The following is a 24,985-nucleotide window of genomic DNA, read 5'->3' as shown; positions in this document are numbered from 1 at the left end:
GGAGCAGGCCTGAGGGAAAGAATCACATTCCTCACCCTGACTTCGGGGACCTGCCTTTCCCCTCTTTGTCTCACCTCTTTTCTTTTCTGGCTGATCAGAGGAGGACAAAGGGATTGGTAATTATTTAAGTCAGTCAGAGGCCTCTGTCTTTGTGTTTGATTCTTGAGGCACTGTACGTTACTAGAAACCTCTCCTGGGGTTTTGGAAAGTCAACGGCAACATAAATAAGTAAGACACCACCCCTGCCCTTAAGAAGTTTCAATCTAGCGAGCATGGTGATAAGATACCTATGGGGTACTTACAGTACAAAGAACACAAGTGTAAGCAGTGTGACGTGAACACAGGGGAAAGAGATTAATTCTGCAGAAGAGTGGGTAGCAAGTTTACCTGAAGAAATGGTATGCATACAGGGCTTTGGGGTCTGGGTGTGACTGTGACGGGCAAATGCACCGAAAATAAATGCCAGGAGGAGCAGCATTTATTTATCCCACAAGTATTTGTTCATTGCCCAGACTAATGTAGGCACATGCCAGATACGAGGACAGAAAGCCAAGAGGTGACCTAGTATACACTATGCTTCCGAATGTTGAGTAGATCACTGTGTGTTCCCACTCATGTGTGCATGTGTGTGGAGGCTGGAAGCGGGGCTGCAGCCAGATCATGGAGGGCCTAGAATGCCTTAACTCAGGGAGAGGGTGTAGCTCAGTGGTAGAGTGTATGCCTAGCATGTGTGAGGTCCTGGGTTCAATTCCCCAGTACCTCCATTTAAAATCAATCAATCTGATTCCTGCTCCCCCTCCCCACCCCCCAGCCAAATAAAAACAAACAAAAAGTTAGAATGCCTTAACTCATTTAGGGGAGAGGGCACAGGTCTGCCCTCAAATCCTGGGTCTGTTTCTAGCTTTGAAACTTTGGGAAAGTGACCTGATTTTCCTGTTTCCTCGCTAAAATGGACACACAGACACCTGAACAGTTGGGATAGTCATCATGTCTGTAAGTCGTCTATTACAGTGTCTGGCTTTCAGTGGTCACTGAATAAACAGCAGGTGTTACTGCTCCTGAGGATTGTAGGGAACCATTAGTGGTTTGGGGAAGAGAAGCTGCCCAAAAGATTTAGGTTTTCAAGGGATTGTTATGGAGGCCACGGTGGGAGAGCGGATGGGGGAAGGGGGCTGGCGGGGTGAGGTGTAGGAATGAGCGAGGTCCTGGGAGACCAGGAGGAGGCTGAAGCCACGATGAGGACCAAAACTAAGGCGGTGGGATAGAATGGACAGAAGCCATTGCTACTGAGGTGGCAAGACGAGCTTGCTGATGGACTGTGTGTCGGCGGTGAGGGAAAGGCAGCACCCTGGAATGATGACAGGCTTTCCAGCTGCACGGCAGCTCCCCTCCCAGGGTCTGGTCCAGGAAGGGCAGGCTGAAGGAGGGGGCTGGAGGGGCTGGGAACGGGGTGGAGTGGGGAGGGGAGGAAGAGGCTGAGTTCCGTGAGTGTGGGACTCAGGGGACAAACGGACTTCACATCCTGAGCAAGTCTGTTTTAGGGTCTCCAGGGTGAGCCTGGCACCTGTGACTTCCCTTGAGAGCCACTGATGAAGGGCTCCATTCTAACTCGGGTCCCAGGCAGTTGGCTTCTTTTTCTCTTCCTACAGCATCCCTTCTCATCACAGACCTAGAGATAATACCCAGGACTCCCCGAAAGGCCAGCTGCATTGGTTCCAACCCTCCTACTTAACCTCCTCCACCGCAGTTTCCCAGAGAACCTACTCAGAGTCTTCACGTCTAATCCTGAATTGTTCTCCAGTACAGTTGTTTTTAGCCCAAGTTCGTCTTTGCGGTCACTTCCTGACGTTCTAGTTGGGTGTGTCAGGTGGGAAGACACAACGACATTAGGAAAACAAAACCCCCTGCTTTAGCTTCTCTTTGTGAGAAGATAGGAATTGCTCCTCTTTGTTGTTTAGGACTTGAGGGACAACCCAAGACTTCTCTTTACTGTTTCTTTAGAGCTGCTTTCAGAAAATCAACTCCTTACTCGTCCAAGCCCCTCCGTCTAGCTGGTGAGGCCTGAACTGCTTTCAAGAGGCTCTTCCCTAAAAAATGTTCTTGGACTTTTTATGCCACCATCACAGAAGGGCTGACATTCAAATATTCAAATATCCCTCTTTCTCCCGGGGCACTAAGACAGACGCTAACGAGCGCCCTCCTCTCTGCTTCTTGGCCCTTCTTACATGTTCTAGCAACGCCGTATTGACTCTATCGTTGTGTTCCAAACTGCATTGCCTCCCGCCTCCAGAGTTTTTGCCATGTTCGCATGCCACCTGCACCTTTATTAACTTACTATTCTTTGGAGAAAAAAGCATTAGAGTTTTACTAAAGTATTAAAAAGAATTTCATATACTTCTGTGAACATAAAACTAGTATCACTTATAATTACTAATTACATGAAATTTGGCCAGGCTGTTTTTCTTTTGGGGCCTTAATTACTTCGCTGTAAAGTGGTGAGAATACCTCCCCTACAAAGGCTCTTTACCATATTTTAGGATGAAGGGCAGAACTCAGGAGACAGGCAACAAAAAAAGATCATCTACCTACCTACCTACCTACCTACCTATCTATCTATCTATGTATCTATCTACCTATTATCTATCTATTATCTATTATCTATCTATCTGTCTATCTATCCATCCATCCATCCATCCTTCTATCTATTTATCTCCCTCTTTAACTGTTTATCTATCTATCTATTTATCTATCTATCAATCAATCCTTTTACTTTCAGTAAGTGTTTGATATTATTGCTGTTCTTGTTTTGGTAATAGAATCCCCAGGACTCACTATGGTGATTGGTACATTATAAGCACTCAACAGATGCCTATTGGTTGAAAGAGTTAGGCTGACCTGTGATCTTTCCACAGGAAACAATTCCTCCTCCAGTCTTCCCTGTCTGTGTATACGTCACCACTGTCTGCCCAGATGTTTAAGTCAAAAGTCTGGATTCCTTGATTTATTGGGTACCTACTAGGGACTACGTACTATACAGAGTGCTGAGATGGGGAAGGTAGGGGGAGCCTGGTGAGCTGGACTCGACCAAAACTCAAGGGTGTTAGAGAAAAAGGAAGCCGGAGAACTTTTCGTTTGTTCCACTTTCCACTCATCTTTAGATATAGCTCATAAGTGTGACATTTTAAGAGTGGGGTTTTAACAACATCTGGGCCAGCGTGGAGAAATACTTATACTCCACAGCCATCTGAAGCGAGAAAAGGCCATCAGTACTGAGCAGTGGTTCCCTGGGAAGAGAGTATGCAAATGTCACCCTTTGGAACTCTCACCATCTGTTTAAACTAGGAAGGAATCCGACTTGTTTTGAATCCTCCTAGGATTCTCCACTGCAGTCCAACCTCTCTGTCAGTGGGGTAAATGACCAAGAAAGAGAATTAAAAAGGCACACAGGAAGTGACTCTAGGCTAAATCCTTTAGGAACCCAACTTACAGCTGAGTGGGCTAGCCTGGGTCTACTGCAGGTGGGCTGAGCTTCATACCTTTATGTCTATGTAGAAAGAATGGTTTCAGAAAAATTCTGCTGGTCTTTGGCTTAACTGAGAGTCACAGGCCCCTGTATGTGTGTATGTGTGTGTGTGTTAGGGGTGGGAGTGGGTGGAGAACTTTGGGCACAGAGTGTGTTATGTACTTGTAAGAAGGCATTTGGACTGTGTGTAGGAAAGGGATGAAATTTCATGGTTTTTTTTATTGCAAGGAGAGTGTATGTGGTGGGGCGAGTGTAATTGTGTGTGTGTGTGTGTGTGTGTGTGTGTGTGTGTGTACATATTGCAAGTGGCGGGCAGAATTACACGAAGAGCCAGCCTCCTAGAGATACAGACAACAGTATAAGGTATGAGGTGCTGGAGGAGGGGACTGTTTTATTTTCAGACCAGCACACAGGTCTTGGAGGAGCCCTTGACTTTCTCCTCCTCCTTGTCTTGTTAAAAAGGGATTAGAGTCCAATTAAGTCATTTAATCCCAGGGTAGAGATTCATGTTTAAAAACAAAATTTACAGCTTTGAAAAAAAAAAACATCACTGCAAGCTGAGGTTTGTCCTTTCAAGTTGCCACCTGCATGGTTCCAAAGAGTGTTTTCAGCAGAATACCCAACATGCAGTTCTTAATTACTTTGCCTCACACCTCCCCTCCTTCATCTTTTAAAGGACCCTTCAACCTAAATAGCCTCATGCTGTTAGAAGCCCTTCTGCTTCTGGATTGCCACAACTACCCCTCAGCTTATCTCCCTTCAGTTGGCAACTTGGTGGCTAGGTTTATAAGAACAGTCATAGTATTAATAATATAGTATTAAGAGCTAATGCTTATTGGGGGCTTAGTTTGTGCCAGGCATTGTGCTAAACATGTTATATACATTATCTTACTAGATGCTCTAGATGAAAATACCCAGGGCTGACTTCATGGTGTCTGACATGTGTAGGGCTTTGTGCTGAGAAGGGCCCTTCACTTGGTTTGATGCTCTGCTGCTGCCATTTTGAAGTTCTTCATCACGTTTGCCCTGCAACTTCATTTTTCATGGAGCCTTGCAAATTACGTAGCCAGTCCTGAAAACACCCAAGAACCTATAGCTCTTTTTCCTTTCTTTTCCTTTCTTTTCCTTCCTTTCCACGTCATGCCTAGTAAATTCCCAGAGGATGGCACAGTGAATGTCAAACTGTGATCCCAGTGAACAGAGGCCATTATCACCCTGCAGGGAAGTTCTCCAGAGGACAGGAACCATACCATGGCTCTTAGCATGGGAAAGCCAACCCCGTCCTCTCAACCTCAGTCTCCTCATCTATAAAATGGGTATAATAATAATAATACCGAGCTCACAGGCTGTTTCAAGGATGAAATGAGACCATGTATATACAGCTCGGGCAGGTAATACATGTGACATTATTCATGCATTATGAGTGCTACATCCAATATTGCTTGTGACATGGTGTGGGTCACCTGCTCAACTCCAAGGTGCCCTTATCCCCGAGGTTGCTCCCTACCTGCCCCACAGAGCTGGGAAGAGCATCCACTTTCTCCATGTGCTGGGTGAGCACAGAGGGGTTGCTGGAGCTGATGAGCACTGGGGTGCTGATCTCCACCATGTGGCGCCCCGAGGGGGAATGGACCATCCTGTTGAGGGTGTTCAAGGCTGTCGTGATGGAGAACTGCCCAGGCCCCTTTCTCCGGGACCCCGGGCCTCTCCGGGACCCCGGGCCCCTTCGGAGGGTGGGCGTGTTGCTTGCTTTGCCCCTGGAGGATGAGGACACGAGTGACAGGCTTTGTGTACGGGATGACTGATGACCTTTGTTCTTCTCTAGGAGGTGTCTTGCTGTGAGGTTTGGCTGAAAAGATAAAAGGTCTGATGAGAATTTAGTCATCCTGATCTCATGTGAATAGCTGAGTCCTAGTGGGCTAGTCTGAAGCCAGCTCAGATGCTGTCACCTCAGTCATCACTCCTTGGTCAGCTTCCATCTCTTCTCAACATGTCCCAGTTACTTTGCTATATCAGTCCATTCTGTTGCATCGTAGGTATGACTCTTTTACTGAGGTCCAAAGAAGCTAAAATAAGCCACGATACTCTTCCTCAATCGGTTGCACTCTTCCTTTACTGATTTCTCTCAGCCTCATCCGAGCCTTCTTTACCTGGAGGACCCTCCCCACTTCCTATAACCACCCCTGAATCCCCCCACCCAGACCCCAGCTTGGCTGCTCACCCTTCTCAGTGTTCCTGCAGCCCTGATGCTTTCCCACTCCACATGTCAATCATGTCCCTTCCTCTGCTGGACTGTTCGCTACCGGAGGGCAGGGGCCTTAGACACGTATTCCACGCTGGAACCCAGACTGGATGCTCAGGGAGTGAGTGAGTGTGCAGTAATGTGTGGATGAAGTTGCTCAAGTTCATACATTTGATAAGTATTAGAGCCAGAATACAAATCCATACGGGACCCTCGATCTTTAAGCTAAGACCATCTTTTTCTATCTCCTTTAAATACATTTATCTCATCACCATTCTCTCTTAGTCAGTGGTGTGCTGATACATCGAACAAACAAACAAACAACTCCCCCCCATTTGTAGGGGTTACCAATTTCTGTGGTGTAAATATCTGCCAATGGCTTAACAGCTGGCTAGCAAGCTTCCTGAAAACATAACAACCGACTCTTGCCATCTGGTTCCAGCGAGCTCTAGCACAACCACTGACTGCACTATGTTTTGTGTACCCTCCCCACCAAGGGCCCCATGAGTTCCTTTCCTTCAGAAATCCGAAATCTGCTGACAAAAGGGTAAATGTCTCTGTACAATTACCTAAATCTCCATCATTATGATCGTCACCAGGTGCTCTCTAAAACCACATGTCTCATTCTGATTTAGAGATTCAGCTATAGAGAGAAAAGGGAATTTGCCCATTTAAGAACTTTTTTTCTTCATCTAAGAACTTTTTAATGACAGTGTGCAGGTGATTTAGATGATTAATACAGCTGAGATAGAACATTTTAAAGATGATGTAGTTCCTGCCTCAAGAAGCTTGTAATATCATGAAAATAAATCATCAAGTAGAAGAGGGTGCATTATTATGTCCACTTTAAGGAAAAGAATGGTGAGGCCCAGGAGTGACTTATAAATGGCAAGCCAGTGTGGCAGCAGCTGAACAAGAAAATAACAGGCAGTGATGAGTGCTCTGATGTGACAGGGGGTGACTGGGGGAGGTGGCTGCTTTAGACTTGGGGGGTGTGGTCAAGGAAGATCTGCTGAGAAGGCGATGTTTAAGCTGAGACACAGATGACAAGAGGGAACCAGCCATGTGAAGGTGTGGAGTAAGAACACCAGGCAGAGGGACTGTAAGCTGGTGGAACGATCATGAAGAAGCGGAAAGCTCAGCCTTTTTGAGAAAAAGATGAGAAAGAATCAGAGAGGGGGATGGAACAGAGCGAGTGAGGAGCAGGTGGTGAAGAGGAGGCCATGGGGACAGGGAGGAGCTGGATCACAAAAGGTGGGGAGGCTTCAAGTTCATTCTCAGTGTACTAGGAAGACTTTGGCAGGATTTAGGCAGGAGAGTGACATGATCTGAATTAGGCTTTTAAAAGCTCATGCTGCAGTTTGGCAATTTCTTAATAAAGTTAAACACATACTTAGCGTCTGACCCAGCAATCCCACTCTGAGTTAATTATACAAGAGAAACAGAAATTTAGGCTCACTCAAAAACTGGTGTGCAGATGTTCACAGTGGCTTTATTCATAGTTGCCAACAACTGGAAACAACCGCAATGTCTTTCATTTGGTGAACGGATAACAGACTCTGGCACATCTGTGCAATGGAATATGGGTCAGCAATAAAAATGGATGAGCTACTGATACGCCAACAACATGGGGGAATCTCAGAGGCATTATGCTAAGTGAAGGAAGCCAGACCCCAGAGGCTACATTGTGTATGATTCCATCTCCATGACATTCTGGAAAAGGAAAAATGCAGAAGCTGTGGTTGCCTGGGGTCAGGGTCAGGGAAGGAACTGACTACAAAGGGGCAGCCTGCCTTCGTATTTGTTGGAGATGTTAGAACTATTTTTTTAAATTGAAGTATAGTTGATTTGCAATGTTGTGTTAGTTTCTGGTGTACAGTATAGTGATTCAGTTATACATATATGTGTTCTTTATCATATTCTTTTTCATTATAGATTATTATAAGATATTGAAGATAGTTCCCTGTGCTATACAGTAGGACCTTGTTGTTCATCTATTCTGTATATAGAAGTTTATATCTGCTAATCACAAACTCCCAATTTATCCCTCCCCTGACACCATTCCCTCTTTGGTAACCCTAAATTTATTTTCTATGTGAGTCTGTTTCTGTTTTGTAAATAAGTTCATTTGTTTCATTTTTTTTTAGATTTCACATATAAGTGATATCATGTGATATTTTTCTTTCTCTTTCTGGCTTACTTCACTTAGTAGGATAATCTCTAGGTCCATTCATGTTGCTGCAAATGGCATTACTTTCTTCTTTTTTATGGCTGAGTAGTATTCCATTGTGTGTGTGTGTGTGTGTGTGTGTGTGTGTGTGTGTGTGTGTGTGTGTGGTGTGTGTGTGTGTACACCACAACTTCTTTAGCCAGTCATCTGTCAGTGGACATTTAGGCTGTTTCCATGTCTTGGCTATTGTAAATAGTGCTGCTATGAACATTGGCGTGCAGGTGTCTTTTCGAATTATAGTTTTCTTCAGATATATGCCCAGGAGTGGGATTGCTGGATCATATGGGAACTATTTTATATCTTGATGGTGGTGTAGTTATACTGTATGCATTTATCAGAATGTACAGGCACCAAAAGAGCAACTTTTACTATATGTAAATAAAAATAAATACATAAAAAGCTCATTCTGGCTGCTATTTGGAAGTGCCAGACTGGAAGGAGGGAGATCAACTGGGAAGGCACTGAAATTGTTTCAGCCAGTTCTGATGGAAGCCTGGACCAGGGTCAGTGTCTTCTGTTCCCAAGAGCACCCATCCCTTCACTGTTCACCCAGCAAGAGGAGAATATGCACTCTCCAAGTTGACTGAGTAAAGTTCTTTATGGTCATTCACAGCTACAATGAATTTGTGAAGGAAAAGCTGGGCTGGTGGAACAAGATAACTCACAAGTCTAGGAATGTGAAGGAGAGGCTGGGCTGGGCTAACAAGATAACTCACAAATCTAAGAATCGGAATACTGATCTGAGTTCTGCTGGACTAACTTGTAAATCTAAGTTAATTAGTGTTGGTTTGCTGTTCATGTTTTTTTTGCTAGCCAGCTGGATTTTCAAAGAGATATATCTGGCTTTGGAATGTTGGTTTGCTGCCTCCCTGCCTCCACTTTTGTGATAATGATGTTGCTAAAGCTGTTCCATGCTATTGGCTGAATACCCCAAGCTTGTACTTTACCTATAAAACCTCACGTGCACGTCTTGGAGGTGCTCAGAGCTTCGGAGCAGAAGCCCCTCTGAGCCCTCCGGTGTAATACATCTGAGTACTCCAACCCTCTGAGTGGTGCTTGTTTCTTGGCTGGCCTGTCATTTCCGTAACAAAATAAGTTAATTTTTTCTGCCTCCACCTAAACCGTTCTGTCCCCAGGGGAGCAACAGCATGAGAGTTTCCATCAGCAACATTGACAAGGGGCCCCACGTGACTAGGTCTTCCCCGTCCTCTGGTAGTGTGATTAATAGCTCAGTCAGGGAAGGATTGTAGATCTCTTAAATTTGCTCCCACTCATTTGAAACAATATCCTTGTGGTTCATTGGGCTGAGCAAGGTTCGTTTAACCCAGGCGTGCCCCGCTGGAGAAGTCCTGACAAGAACGGGCATGAGCTCAGTGTTTGTTTTACCACTCTTTTATCCAGGTGTAGTTCAATACCTGAAATGATACATTAACAAGAAAAATCCTGTTTATGCCAAAAAAGAAAAAAAAAAACCCACGTCACTCTCAGAAGAAAGCTTTCCTTCCTTGCCATTGCTTTGCATGATGCTGGTAATTCAAAACTTACTTAAGGAGTTCTCAGCAAGTGCTGGTCTTAATGAAATGACTGGAGTCAAAATTTAAGTGCTGCTTTAAAAAGCTCAATTTAGATTTCAAGTAGTTTTTGAAAACCAGGTTCTCAGATTAGAGCAACCACTTGATTATCTCTTCCCCTCTGAGCAATTAGGAGGATGAATGACATGATGGCTAGTTGGATGATAATCGTGAGGGTTCCTGTAATCACTAATTTTAGAGGTGGAGTACTGGGGAGAGTATCCAAATGAATAATCATGAAATGTAGATGTTTTGGAAGAAAGAATATCAGAAAAGGATAATAAAATCAGCGGTGCCCTTTCTCCCCCAGAGCTATCAAGGAGCTTCTTGAAATAATACAAGGGACTGTGCAAGCTCTAATCTGCAAAAATTTAAGCACCTCCTATGTATCTGACTAGGGCTTAGTTGTAGAGAATCTCTGTCCTTGGGAGACTTAACTATTGTCTCCCAAACATTTTGTTCCTCTTCAGCAAAGGATTTGATACAGTTAAATGGCTCTACCACTGACCTAGGCATGCAAATCAGGAAGTGGGGCATGATCCTTGACTACTTCCTCTCCCCAACCCCCTGCTTCTGTCAACCTCCAAGTCCTGTGGATCTGCCTTCTAAAAGGTCCTTGAATCTGTCTACCTGTGTCCAACCTACCAGTCAAGGTCATGGTCATCTTCTAACTGAGCCATGTCATAGCCTCTTAATTTGTCTTTCTGCTTTTTTTCTTCCCCCTCCTCAAGTTATTTTTCCCACTGCAGCCAGAGCATTCTTTAAGAAACCCAAATCTGATGGAATCACTGCCTGACTTTAAATCTTTCAGAGGCTTTTATGGACTTCTAGGTCAAGTGCAGACTTCTTATGATATACACAGATGCTGATACACAGCAAATATTCCATGTAGTCCCCTAGACTTCTCAGCTGACTTCCAGACTGGTGGGACTATGTGACTGGTTCAGGCCAACAGACTATAAGTGGGAGAGACAAGTGTCACTGAGCTGAGACCCTCACTGACGTACAGTGCACTCTTCTTTACTCTTACCTTGCCATGAGAATAGGAAGTCTGTGTGTTCCAGATGGCACACAGATAAGATGGCCCAGCCTCATTAGTCTGGGTTCCTTAGTGGCTGTGTGAGCACCGCCACTCACTATTCTATGCTTAACATGTAATATGGGTGAGAAATAACTTTTTCTTTGTGAAGCCACTGAGATCTGGGGGCTGTTTATTACCACAGCATAACCTAGCTCGTCCTGACTAATGCAAGCAGGTTTACAAAGCCCACTGTGGTTTGTGTCCCATTTGCTTTTCTGGCTTTACTGTCTGTCTTTCTCTTACTCTCTAAGCTCCATCTCTAGTATTCTTTGGTCCTCTGGATGCACCACACCTCCTGACCCTGTAGGACTTTTGCACATGTTACCTCCATTCCCTAAGACACTCTTCCCTCCATGCTTACCTAAATAACTCCTAATCATCTGTCAGATCTTGGCTTAAAAGGCATTTGTCAACACCCTACCCAGGTAAGTTGCCCATCATCCCATTTCTCCCTGCCAGTAGTTCCCTCTCCTTCACTCTTTGCATCGTTCATCACATTTATACTTACTTATTAATGTCTGACTTTACAATTACTGAAATTAGGGACCCATATCTGTCTTGTATCATTAGAACTTAGCACAGGACCTGACATAGCAGGCACTCGATGAAAAATTAGTTGAATGATTGATTAGACGTTTAGGACAGGGTCACACTGTAAGGTTTGTTCTCTGAATTTTTTCCTGTGTATCTGACCACCTTCCAAATATTTTTCATCCATTTATTTGTTAATTTTTTTTTTTATAAATTCCCTGCTCTGTGTTCGGCTAACCTGTCAAGTACAAGCCAGACACCCAACAGGTGTTCAGAGAAGAAAGAGACAACTGAATATTCAACTAGTTGCTGGAATTTTATGGAGAAAGTGGATTTCTAGTGGAGCCTAATAAAATGAGTGAAGTTGAACAGGTAGAGTGAATTGGGTGCATATTACCTGAATGGGACATAAGCAAGAGAAAAACCACCATCATTTAGTAGAGATAGTAGTAAGACCAGCCTCTCTGGACCCTTTCTCTTTCTCTCCCTCCCATTTTTCATTCTTTCCATACAGATTTAGTAGAGGGGTAGAGAGAGCATTGTCAGCTGGGCAGCATGCTGTGCACACTATTCACTTTAGAACCTGCTTTGGCTCTTATGGATGGAAGACCTTGTCCCTTCTTTCCAATTATGCCTCTGTTCTGCTTCACCCCACCCTCCTAGAGCACAAGAAGCAGACCTTTTACTTCTTTTATAGCTCTGCACTGCTCACTTTGAATGCTTTATTCCTAGTACACACAATAAATGCAGTTAAATAATAAAACTTCTCTTTTAAATTTGTAGCGACCCTGCTTCAAGCTAGGGTGAGGCTGACGGCTAGAGAGGCTTGGGGCTACAGGCTGTATTATTATACTGAAGAAACAGGCAGAGAGCCTAGCATGTGTTCTTTCTTTAAAACGTGGCTTACGGGGGAAGCGTATAGCTCAACTGGTCGAGCGCATGCTCGGCACGCAAGAGGTTCTGGGTTTAATCCCGGTACCTCCTCCAAGCGGAAATCAATGAAAAAAGTGGCTTAGAAGCGGCCAAGATGGCGGAATAGAAGGACGCTCGCAGCTCACCCTCTCTCACGAGTACACCCAGAGTGACATCCACAGACCCACCCGTCCACTCAGAACACCGCCTGAACTTTGACAGAACATCACCTTCTTCAAAAGACAAAAATTGCCACAAATTTGGTAAGAGAAAAGGGAAAAAGAGGAAAAAGGAATACAGTGCGGGACGGGTCCCGCGGGGAGGGAGCGGCAAAGGAGGAATAGCGCTCGGTCGCTGGGTCTCCCCCTCTCCAACGGAGAGGCCAGCGGGACGGAGGGGGAGCCTTCGAGGCTCGGATATGTATGGAAGAGCCCTTGACCAACGGAACTAAGTTAAACGGCACAAAGGGTCCCTGGGACCCCCTCAGCCCTACACGTGATCCGGCAGGGCTGGGACAGGACAGGCTGCCTGAGGGGGCCTAGGACTCGGGCCGGCTGTACAAAGGCAGCCTCGGGGGACTGCAGGGTGCTGTGCGCCGTGGCTGGGAGGGTTTACAGAGCAGAACAACCTGGGGCCCCCATAAAGTAAGAAAAAAAAAAAAAAAAAAAAAAAAAAGCAAAGCAACACGGCTGGTGTGCCCTGGGGGAAGGGGCTCTGTAACCTTTGTCTCCTCAGACCCACGGCGCCATTACTGGGGGCTCTCAGCACAGCCACCATATTGTCTGGGATGCAGCTCCCAGGCAGAGGTGAGGTAGAAACCTGAATGCGTACCTGGGGCTCCGCAACCTCACAGGCGGGACTGAAATTTGTTTACAGCCCCAGGGAGAGGGGAACATTCTGCCCTGGTGCCTCTGTGAACTTGCGCCTCTAAGACAAATGAACAAGGAGCAGAGTTCTGGCGTGCTGTGGGGGTGAGGGCTGGTGCGGGCTGGTGTGGCCGTTTTCTCCAACCCTGCCTATCAAGTGTGGAGCTGGGCAGGGAGCAGCACTGAACTGGGGAGCGACCCACCCACCTACTGTACACGAGCATGGTGCCAGGACGTGGCATTGGGACAGTACGTGACCTGCCCGCCTGCTGACGCTGGAGCATGGTACTGGGAGCAGCACAGACCACGGGTGCGACCAGAGGGCCTCTGGAACCACTGAGCCAAGTTCACGCAGCAGGACCAGGGCAAGAGCGCCAACAACCACAGAACAAAAAGGAGGCTCCGCTCAATGGCCAGGGCGTGCTCCGGCCACCACATCACCGGCCACACCCCCAACCAAAGGGGTAACAGGCAAAATGCATGGAAGGAAGACTTGGCAATCACCCATACTTAAAAAGGACGTCACAACAAAATTATTAGGAGTGCACAGTCTACACAAGAACACATGCTTTTTTAAAAATTTTTAATTAAAAATCTTTAATTTGTTTTTTAATCTTTTAAAAATTTTCTTTAAAAATTTTAAATTTAATTGTTTAAAAATTTGTCTCAAGTTGATCTATAGTTCTCTTTGTTTTGTTCTTCTGGTATTGATTATATGCTCTTCTCAAATCTTTTTTCTTTTAAAAATTTGTCTCAATTTGATTTTTATTTCTCTTTGTCATGTCCTATACTGTTTTCAAATCTTTTTTCTTCTTTTAAATTTAAAAAAAATTTTTTCGGTGGTGGTGGTGTTTTGTTTTGGTTTTGGCTTTTTTTTTTTTTCCAGTTTTACTTCCACATCTGCTTTAAATAAACAAACAAACAAACAAACAAACAAACCAACCCCTTCAGGACTGAAAGTGAGGTTGATTGTGAGAGAATGGAAAAAGAGACTCCATGCAAATGGGAATGAAAAGAAAGCAGGAGTAGCAATACTGATTTCAGACAAAACAGACTTTAAAACAAAGGCCATACAAGAACATACAATGGAATAAAGACAGTCTCTCCAGCAAATGGTGTTGGGAAAACTGGACAGCAGCATGTAAATCAGTGAAGTTAGAATACTCCCTCACACCATACACAAAAAAAAACCCCCTCAAAATGGATTAAAGACTTAAATATAAGACAAGACACAGTAAACCTCCTAGAAGAAAACATAGGCAAAACATTATCTCACATATATCTCAGCAATGTTTTCCTAGGGCAATCTACCCAAGCAATAGAAATAAAAGCAAAAATAAACAAATGGGACCTAATTAAACTTACAAGCTTTTGTACAGCAAAGGAAATCGTAAGCAAAACAAAACAACAACCTACAGAATGGGAGAAAATATTTGCAAAAGATGAAACTGAGAAGGGCTTGATTTCCAGAATGTATAAATAGCTCATATGACTTAATAAGAAAAAAAAAACAACCCAATCCAAAAATGGGCAGAAGACCTAAACAAGCAATTCTCCAATGAGGTAACATACAGATGACCAATAGGCACATAAAAAAGTGCTCAGTATCACTAATTATCAGAGAAATGCAAATCAAAACTACAATGAAGTATCACCTCACACCAGTCAGAATGGCCATCATTCAAAAGTCCACAAATGATAAATGCTGGAGAGGCTGTGGTGGGAATGCAGTTTGGTGCAACTATTGTGGAAAACAGTATGAAGATTCTTCAAAAGACTAAAAATAGATTTACCATATGATCCAGCAATCCCACTCCTGGGCATATATCCAGAGGGAACCCTAATTCAAAAAGACACCTGCACCCCAATGTTCATAGCAACACTATTTACAATAGCCAAGACATGGAAGTAAACTAAATGTCCATCGACAGATGACTGGATAAAGAAGTTGTAGTATATTTATACAATGGACTATTACTCAGCCATAAAAAATAATAAAATAATGCCATTTGCAGCAACATGGATGGCCCTGGAGAATGTCATTCTAAGTGAAGTAAGCTGGAAAGAGAAAGAAAAATCCCATATGGTATCACTCATATGTGGAATAAAAAAAAAAAAGACAAATGAACTTATGTATAGAACAGAAACAGGCTCACAGACATAGAAAACAAACATGGTTACCGGGGGGAAGGGGGTGGGAAAGGATAAATTGGGAGTTTGAGATTTGCAGATACTGACTGATATATATAAAATAGATAAACAAACTTATACTGTATATAGCACAGGGAACTATATTCAATATCTTATAGTAGCTTATGGTGAAAAAATATGAAAATGAATATATGTATATTCTTGTATGACTGAAGCAATGTGCTGTACACCAGAAATTGACACAACATTGTAAACTGACTATAGTTCAACAAAAAAAAGAACATAAAAAAGTGGCTTAAACAGTAATAAGTAATCTGTGCTCATTTCTGAAGATCAACAAAATACAAGTCAGCAGAAGAAAACAAAAACCATCTAGAGTCTCACTGTCTGGTAATCACCACTGTTAATATTTTGGTACATATTCTTCTAGTCCTTGATCCATTTATATGACACACATGTATTTATAAAGTTAGTCTCATACAGTTAATTTTTTTCTTTTAATTGTGCTAAAAACACATGACAAAATTAAATGTAATAACCATTTTAAGTATGCAGTTCAGTAGCATTAATTGTATTCACAGTGTTGTGGAACAGATCTCCAGAACTTCATCTTCTAAATCTGAAACTCCATCCCCATTAAACTTTATTTTACTTAATGACAAATCACACATCTTGCCATAATACCAAATACTCCATGATATTGAATATTCTCCTTTAACACAATTTTAATGAGTATATATCTTTCCATCACCATAATTAAAAAAAAACTAAATCCTTATTGCTGGGTATTTAGATTATTTCTGATTTGTCACCACTATGCACCATGCTACGGTGAATATTTTAGCATATTTTGTACATATATCTTTGTACACTTGCTTTAATACTTCATTATAATGAGCTGTCAGGTGTGGAATTAATGACTCCAAAGAGATATAAACTTTCAATATACTCGATGTGAGTTTGAGTTTGGATGTGAGTGATGGCACCAATTTGTACTCCTATCAGTAGAATGCAAAGGCCCATTTTCCCAGTTCTTGCCAGAAATGGGTATTATCATCCAGCATCTTTTCTTTTGAGACTTTAGTTAGTTGTGAAATGAGCCTCCTAGCATTAGGAATGGCTCTCAGGTGTCACTCTAACACACACATAATTCTGAATAAGCTCAGATCAGATGGAGACTTGATAACCACGTACCTCTACAAACAAGATTGGGAAGATGCCCACTTTATCTCCTAGCTTTCCTTCTGCCCAGTTCTCATCCACTCGGCTGATCACAGTGATGATATCATCCTGAAAGAAAGAAAGTCCTCTGGTCAGCATTTACTTTCAGTTTTCAGGTGGTGAAAACGTTCGGTGGAGATCAGCTTAGAGTCCCAAATGGTGTAAATGGCAAGGAGTGGAACTCTTTCACAATTTATTTACAAAATTTTCCACTAAAATAATCTTTCTCCATAAAGGTTAGTATTTGGGTCACCAAGGCCCAAAGAGGAGTAGAAATAATTTGGAGGATCCATGAAATCCAACAGGAAAATAGAAATGTCTCTCATTTTCCATCACCAGCAGAATCTGGGCTTTTCACTTAAATTAACCTGATGGAGAATTCAAGATAGAAGCCATAAGGAGACAGACTCTTGGAAGAATGAATTGTATTCTGATGTTGAACAGTTTTCAGAACCTGTTCAATTTTTAATGCATCAAAATTAAGTGGCTTTCTATTCATATCTTTCTTGTTATTAAAGGTTACATGTAGATTTGTAGAAAAGTTTAGAAATACAGATAAGCAAAACAAAGAAAAAATCCTATCACAACATAGATACAACCACTGTTAACATCTTGGTTAACATAGTTTTTCCCAGATTCTTTTCTATGACGATAAAACATATAAACACACTAATTAAAAATTTTTTCCAGAAACACATGTCCATGTATATAATAAAGTATATACATTTTAGATGAATTTTTAAAATAGAATATATCCATGAAACCCCCACCCAGAGTAAGAGATGTAAAGCATTTCCAGCATCCAGTTGGCACTCTTGTGCTCTTTCCTACCTCCCAGCAAGAGGTAACATACAAATGAAGTCATACAGGACACATTGATTGTTCCCTTAATATCATACCTTTCCACTTCCATACTTTCTCAGCAATCTAAACCTGAATATTATCCATTGATCTGTCTGATCTATGCCCCTCAGTAATGTGGATGAATCCAAATCTAAATCCATTACTGCATTATACCTTTTCTTACCTTTCTATGTCCTTATGACAACTCACAGTTAGTTACACATTTACAGGTAATAATTTCTTTGATGCCTGTCCACCCCATCAGAACTTAAACTCCATGCATGCAGGGCCTGCATCTGTTTTGTTCATTTATGTGTCCCTAGTACCTTATGCAGGGCCTTCCCTTTAGTAGTCAACCATTCAGTATATTTCTTCCTTTCTCTGTTTTTTAAAAATTTTTTATTGAGGTAGAGTTGATGTACAATATTATATAAGTTTCAGATGTACAACATAGTGATTCACAATTTTTAAACTATTTCTTGAATGCATGCATACATGAATGAATAAATGAATGTGCAAATAAATTGTACAACTTACTGAGATAGAAGACGCTAGGAAAAGAATAGCTTCAAGAGGGCAGATCTTGAGTTTTACTTGGACATGCTGAGTTGAGGAAGACCATGAGATTTCCTAGTGTAGTCTTGGCCTTCCATAGCCCTCCAGAAGGGATCAAGTCTTCTCTTCTGGTTCCTTTATCATAATTTCCTATTTGCATGTCTCTTTCTTCCACTAGACTGCTGGGCTCCATGAAGATAGGGGACAATACTCATCACTTTATCCCCAGCAGACAGCTTGGCGCATGGATGGATTCAGTGAATGAAGAAGCAGGTGAGGTAAGTGTCCTGGTTTACAGATTGCCAGAGAGGGGCCAAAAAGCAGATCACACACCTGCTGGTGTCATCCAGTTGTGTCCCTAGAGCGCAGTGTCTAGTGCCTGGTACGAAGTAAATACTCAATAAACACTTGTCGAATTGAATTGCCCTCCTCCAGCTGTAGTCAGAGCATGAAATTTGCAGCTGGTCTACAGAATAACCTTCCTTAGGGGACTCACTCCAAGGTGCCAAGACAATAATGAAGATCATGGTTTCAAAATACGGAGGGCAGTGGGGTTATCTGATCTGAGAGAATCTGAAGTAAATCTCATTTCAGGTAGTGATGGAATAAAAATGTTTTACAAAACAAAAGACCTTTCCTGAGCTACTGTAGCAGTACCACTTCTTGTGCTTGTATTTGACCTACTTATTGTAAGTAGCATAGGCTAAAAGCACCACAACTTTGGTTTCTATGGGAGAATTAAAATGTTTAGGGAATGGTAAATACTGAATACATAGACTTAAGGTACAGCCTGTTCCTCATACCCATGAGCTCTGTGTCCTCAGGATTCAGTGTGTCCTGGAATCAATCCCCTTTGGACATTGAGGGATCGTTGAAGTCTAGACTTCAGTAGACTTGTCATTACTTGCAGATGGTGACGAGTCATCCAATGAAAAAGAGAGGGGAACAATCTTGGGGTAACTCATGTGCTTGTAAAATGTATCTTGTAAGAAGTTATTTATGTATAAAGATATAATTATGATATTGTGCATGTTTGGAATGTTTTGAATGCAATGTTTTCAACAAAATAGAATGTTGTCAGTGAGTAGAACTAGGTGATCAGAACGTGGTCAGCAAGAATACCCTTACAGATAGATACACGATGAAGAGGTAAGAGCTGCCGTTCTGCACAGCAGGCTATTAAACTGTGTTTGTAATTTCCTGTCTAAGTATCTGTTTCTCCCACTACTCTGCCTGAGGGCAGGTGCTGTGACTTATTCATGCTTCCTCCCCATGTCTGCAAAAACCAGGTGCTCAAGAGCGATAGTAGAATGAATGAATGAGGGTGTGAATACTTATTTTTGTAATTGCAATGGAAAAGGCTTGGGGCTTCCATCAAACTCCTATTAGATTTCTCTGGCGACTTCACTTTCATGTAGTTTGAATTATACAAACGTATTACCTATATATGCACACGTATATACATTTATGTATAAAATATAATTTTAAAAAATCAGCAAATATGAAACAAACAACTCTAGGTTCTGCCATGGTCTTTATGTGGTTGTGTGACTCCGGTGGCTGTCTAAACCCTTACCTTGAGGAAGGTCAGGCAGTCCTGGTTCTCAGTCTTGTCCTTGTCTCGTAGGTCGAAGTTGTAGAGGGCCCGGCAGAGTGGGGGTGGCTGGGGCAACTGCTTAATGACTTCCACGGAGCTGGCTGGGAAGACCCCGCTGACTCCATTGATTTCCCCCTGGTACCAGTTCTCGTCCAGCTGTCTCCGGAGGAGGATGACATCTCCCTTATTAAATCTTAGGTCACCAGGATTCTGCCCTCGGTAGTTACATAAGGCCTTTGCTCGAGGCACCTGCAGGGGCACAGACCAATGAAACATGTACCTGACTTAGAGGCTGGAGGGACAGACGGGATCACACTGATGACTAATTATGGAGCACTTCCTCTGTGCTAAGTGCCGTGTGTAGTAGATCTTGTCTAACCTTTGAGATAGGCACTCTTACTATCCCCATTTCTAAGACAGGGTGACTGAGGCACAGAGTGGTTGAGTAACTGGCCAAAGGTAACGCAGCTGGGAAACGGCAGTTGTGGGATTTCAATTCACACTAACTGATTTTAGAGCCCCTGTTGTTAATCAGTAAGCAGGGAACGGCATTTTGAACTTGACTCTGCAACTAAGTGCGTTTGAGTGAATCGGCAACTCTTTCTGGGACTTGAATACTGATTGTGAATTCTGGCTCCACTTCTTTCCTTTTATGTGACCATGGTCAAGGTAATTCATCTTCCTTAAACCATACTCATTTATAAAATGGGGCGATCACAGAACACCCACCTCATTAGGGTAGTTGTGAGGACTAAGTATTATACTGCATTTTGCGTATTGCTTGGTACAGAGTCTGTGCTCAATATGTGACACTTACAATCATCATCTGTGGTGTGTCGGGCTAATGATAGGAGTTCTAGCTACTCCTCAGTGTTGGCAGGAAGAAAATTGAGGTGAAAACCCCCTGAAAACAGAAAGTGCTGTGTGAGAGTGATGCAATACACTTACTCTTCAGCCTTCTCTAGACAGTGTAAACCTCATGTGCGTTTGGGTCATTAGCAAGCACAGCCAAGACAAACAGTCAGAAATCCATCATCACTTTAAAAAAATCAGCTCAAGAATCATCATTTGTCAAATCAGTTGTCTGTCTAAATAGTTATTTCCATCAAATGCATTTCTTTTCCCTAACTGAAACTGGTTTCTTCACAGAGAAATGGCCTCATTCTTGTCTTGTGTGAAGTCAGTTTGACAAATGGAAAGTTCTAATAACTTAGGTTTTATAGAAAGCCCTTCTGTGTCACCTCAGATTGTATTTTGTGCTTTCTTCAGCCATGGGGTGAAGTAGTCCCCTCTCCTGGGGACAGTCTTGCTATTCCTAAGGGGGTGTAAGAAGGCATTAAATCAGTTCTTCAAGAAACTTCTAAGTCTGCAATGTTCATCTGAAGAGGACTTTCCAGCTGCTTAGGGGTAGAGATGAAATCTGATCAGTGTTATATTGCGGATGGGATCATGGGGCAGGGTTTATCTGCTGGTCCCTGGATACAACGAGGAGAGCCTGGGGAGACAGAAAACCACAGAACACAGCTCCTCCTTGGGAAACTGGTGGACAAATGAGCAAAGATGTATGTTCTAGGAGGTTTAGCACGATGTTGTGGATAAATGGACTTGGTTGAATGAATTATGATACACCCATACAATGGAAAACCCTGCAGAGTTACTCATGCTGTTAAGTGTAATAGAAGAGGTTAAAGGCAGTTATGTAGACTAGGCTTTCATTGTAAATATACACACACATATATTTTTTTTTAATCTGGGGAAAATGCTAGATGGCTTTATACCAACATTTTAAGAGTGGTTATTTCTAAGTGGTGAAATTTTTGAATATTTTTTAAAAATTATCTCCCTAAGTCCTTTGCAGTGTTTTCTAACTTTTCTACAATGTCTATTAAAATTGGGTAGTAAAAAGAAAATGAATATTGATGGACATTTAAGTTGTTTCCGTGTCTTGGCTATTGTAAATAGTGCTGCTTTGAACATGGAGGTACACGTCCGAACCTCTTTTTAAGTGTTTGTTTCTCATTTGAATTTGGGTTTTGGTGACTCTTCATATACTCTGCACATCTTTTTATTGGGATGTTTGCATTTGTTAATAACAGACCAGTGTATGTTGTGGATCTGAAATTTAAAAAAAAAGAAAATGAATGAAGCTGCGGGATGAAAAGTAAAGGATATGGGAGGAATTTGGGAAGAAAATCAGCCAAGCTGAGTAGGTAAACAAACCACGCAACCACCTTTTGAAGACGATGCTCCCTTACCTAAGAAGTAAGCAAGTAGAAGCAGAATGAGAGTAGAGGATTTCTAGGGAATGATCTGATCTGTTAGACACCCAGGCTTAGATGTATCAGGAAATGATAGTTGGCCCTCCCTATTCCTTCTCCCAGTTTTACGCTGACATAAATCACATTCTTCTGGGTACCTGAGCACCTGGCACACACTGGTCCCATTTTCTAGCCTCCCTGGCTGCTACATCTGAGAGAAGCTACAACCAATGGGATATAAGCAACTTTTAGGAAATGTCCTTCCTGAGATAAACTGATTTTTTTTCTTTTCCTTCATTTGGCTATGTGGAATGCAGATGTGATTGTTGGAACTCTGGCTGCCACCTTGAACAATGAGGATGAGGGTCACAATTAAAAAGGGGAGAAAGTAGTCTGGGTTGCAGAGCTGCCAGGCAAATCCTAAACTACTTTACTTCCAGACTTTCGTCTGAAAGTTCAGTAAACTTTCATCTTGCTTATTAATACATTGATATTTTGGATTCATAAAAGGAAAAGGAAAGGAAGGAAGAATGAAAAAATTAGGGGAAAAAAGACTTGAAGCCCCCTTGTCTATGCATAATAATGGTAGTATCAATAGCTAATATTTATTGAGTGCTTCTTCCTATGTGCTAAGTACTGTACTAAGCACTTTGTAATATATTTTATTTCATTCTCACAACAACCTCTGATTAGAAAACAGGGGATTGGAGAGGTTAAACAGTTGCCCAAGTTCACAAAACTAGAAAGTTGTGTATTTTAGGATTTGAGCTCAAGTCTGTGTCCCCACACCCAGGCTCTTAACCACTCAACCAGTGTTTCTCAAAGTAAAGTCTGTGGTTTATCTACATTGAAATCTTGAGATGTTAAAAATTGCAGATTCCTGGACCCAATCCCTGACCTCTTTGACCAGAACCTCATAGCGGGCAATGAAAGTAGCTGCATTTTTATCAAGCTCTCCCACCCATCCAAGTTTGATGCCCCTGCTCTGAGTTGTATCTTATTCTAACTAAAATGGGAGCAGCAGAGTTTTGATGTAGGTTTTATAAAAGGCTAGGCTGCTTTTTCCCTTTCTTTTCTGGAAGACATTCCCGTTCAAGTAGCTTACGTGTTTTAGTGACCACTGAGCAAGCATACTAAACTAAAACAGCACAAAGTGCTTACATCTCTTTGAAGAGGCATGCACTTCGAAACCCTGAGATAGCACTCATTGCTTGGCCATCTTCCTCTTTCCTCAGTCTCCCCTCTCAGTATGGTAGGTGAGTAATCGTGGAAGTGAATCATAAATTCTACTTTTAACATGAAGACTCTCTTCATCACCTTTATTCTCATCCATTATACATTCAGTTCTACATTTACACGTATAGGAAACACTGGCTTCCATGCTGTAAAGTGGGTGGGGATGGGGGAGGGAAGGAGAGAGAGAATCTGAAGAGGGGAAGGAGATTAACATTTACTGTGGTTCCGGCAAGCCATCGAAATGCGTCTTACTACATGACTGCATTTTCTATGTACTGTCTTCATTCAAATGATCTCAATACCCTGTGAAGTAGGTGGGTCATCCCATTTTATCAATGAAGAAACAGAAGTTTGGAGATGTTCAATGTTACCGGGCAAGGTCACGCAGCCGACGTACAGCAGCCTGGAGACAGACTTCCATTCATTTGACCTCAAAATCCAGATGCATCTACCACCCTCATTCTCTTTCATGCCACTGAAATCACCTGGTATGTTTTTACATCATAAAACTCATTTGGAGTGCTGTTTTATAATCAAAATCTGAATAGAGTGTGAATGTAATTTGCTTGCTGCTGGCTGCATTAGCTTGAATTATTGAACTCCAGAGCCCTCACAGACAAGTTAAGCACTTGGAAGCCGGTTGATTCTACCCAGTGGTTAGATTTTCAAGGGAATCTCTCCAGGTTCTCTCAAGGGTAAAGGACTCCCAAGTTCCACACCCACCATCACCTGTTGTATTGATGGGAACAGCCTTTACTACCCACAGTTGTCTTCTGTCTCTACAGGGGCCGGCAGGGGGAGGGGGGAATGGGGATAATGTGGGTGGGGAGGTCGCATAGCCAGGTCATTACTAAACTCTTTCCTGGTGTTTTTTGGAAAGCCAGATAATCCGTTGGGGGCTTGTGTCTGTGCCTAAAAAGCTTTCCTTTTCTGAGATTCAGAAGGCTTAATACTTCTATGCTCCTGGCATTTGTCTATTGATTTGTCACCTCAATGGGGTCTGAAAGCCATGAGGGCCATGCTTTTGATGGAAGGATAAAGCACAGAACCCAGAAAGAAGGGAACAGGGCATGCATTGACAGTAGTAGTGAAATTAGGTGGTAGTAGTTCATGTTTTATTAGTGAAACCTCAGGCATCCCTTGTCTGAGGGAGCCACCTGTTTGCTCTCCATCTTCTCATGGGCATGTCATTCACTCTGGTCACACCAGGCACACACAAGGATGTGGCCCAGGCTTTACTCCAAGCAGCAAGTGGACCCAAGTTTGGCTCAGCAACAGTTCAAGTTATATAACTGAGCAAGACCTTGTGGGGGCCTTTCTGGGGACAGGACCTGCCATCCATGCTATAGATAATATTCTGAGCCATATCCTTGAGTTGTTTTACCCTCACCATGTGGAAAAAGTTAACTGCATGCACATACATGCAGACCCCAGACCAGTTCAAACCAAAAGGTTGCTGATGTGAACTCCCAAAATGCCACCCAGTAAGTTACCTTTCTACTAACCCATCAGAAAAATATCCATGAGCTGATCAGGCACCCTGCAACCCTCTCCCTCACCCTTCCCTGAAATCCATTAGAGAGTTCAGGTCTTTTGAGCAATAGCTGCCCACACTCCTCGTTTGGCCTTGTAATAAACGCTGCCCTATCCTGCACTACAACCTACTGTCAGTAGATTGCTTCACTCCAAGCGGGCAAGCAGAGCCATGCTTGGCTCGGTAACAGTTCGAGTGCCCAAATCCTCCTGGGATAGTGCTTGGTACAAAGCAGGCATGTGCTCTCAAACATGATCACTTAGAATCTCCTTTGATGTTTGATATATAGACACCGAGAAGAGAGTCTTTCTTTTTGCATCATGAGCCTTGAGGTGGTAAGCCCTGGATTAACAGTGTTGACATTTCCCAGCCAGGAGATACACCTTCCTAAACACAACTGGAGAAGGCAGGAGAACTAGCGATCTCGTGAGATAAACAGACAACCAGATAGGCAGAAACTTGACAATGAAATGAGAATGCCTGCGTCTAGCTGTGACTGAAGGATGCACAGTTAAAATGAGATTATATCCCCACTAATTTACTGTTTACTACTTAAACTGCTTGGAGTTCTTTTCTGATATTTGAAACTGCAGAAGTCCTGATTAATACATATTAAAAAACCAGAAACAACAAA

General features: G+C 42.7%; 1 protein-coding gene across 6 annotated transcripts in view; it reads right to left on the bottom strand.

The window, feature by feature from the left end:
• The window catches only part of SH3RF2 (SH3 domain containing ring finger 2), a 119,522-nt gene that overhangs the window by 47,898 nt on the left and 46,639 nt on the right, over positions 1-24,985 (bottom strand). For 5 of the 6 annotated variants that reach the window (XR_006726626.2, XM_045520064.2, XM_045520065.2 and 2 more), the window contains exons 3-5: positions 19,303-19,572; positions 16,302-16,397; positions 5,031-5,372 (exon numbers count right to left, since the gene is read on the bottom strand). Coding sequence is in view for 5 of the 6 variants with exons in the window: in XM_045520064.2 (XP_045376020.1) it covers positions 5,031-5,372; positions 16,302-16,397; positions 19,303-19,572 (708 nt within the window). In the remaining variant the exon portion in view is untranslated. The remainder of the gene's footprint in view (positions 1-5,030; positions 5,373-16,301; positions 16,398-19,302; positions 19,573-24,985) is intronic. The other variant, XM_074360875.1, reaches the window with a different exon arrangement.

This window comes from Camelus bactrianus, chromosome 3 (genome assembly GCF_048773025.1).
Source record: "Camelus bactrianus isolate YW-2024 breed Bactrian camel chromosome 3, ASM4877302v1, whole genome shotgun sequence".
In the NCBI taxonomy this organism is placed as follows: Eukaryota; Metazoa; Chordata; class Mammalia; order Artiodactyla; family Camelidae; genus Camelus; species Camelus bactrianus.
This window is presented reverse-complemented; position numbering and strand designations above follow the sequence as displayed.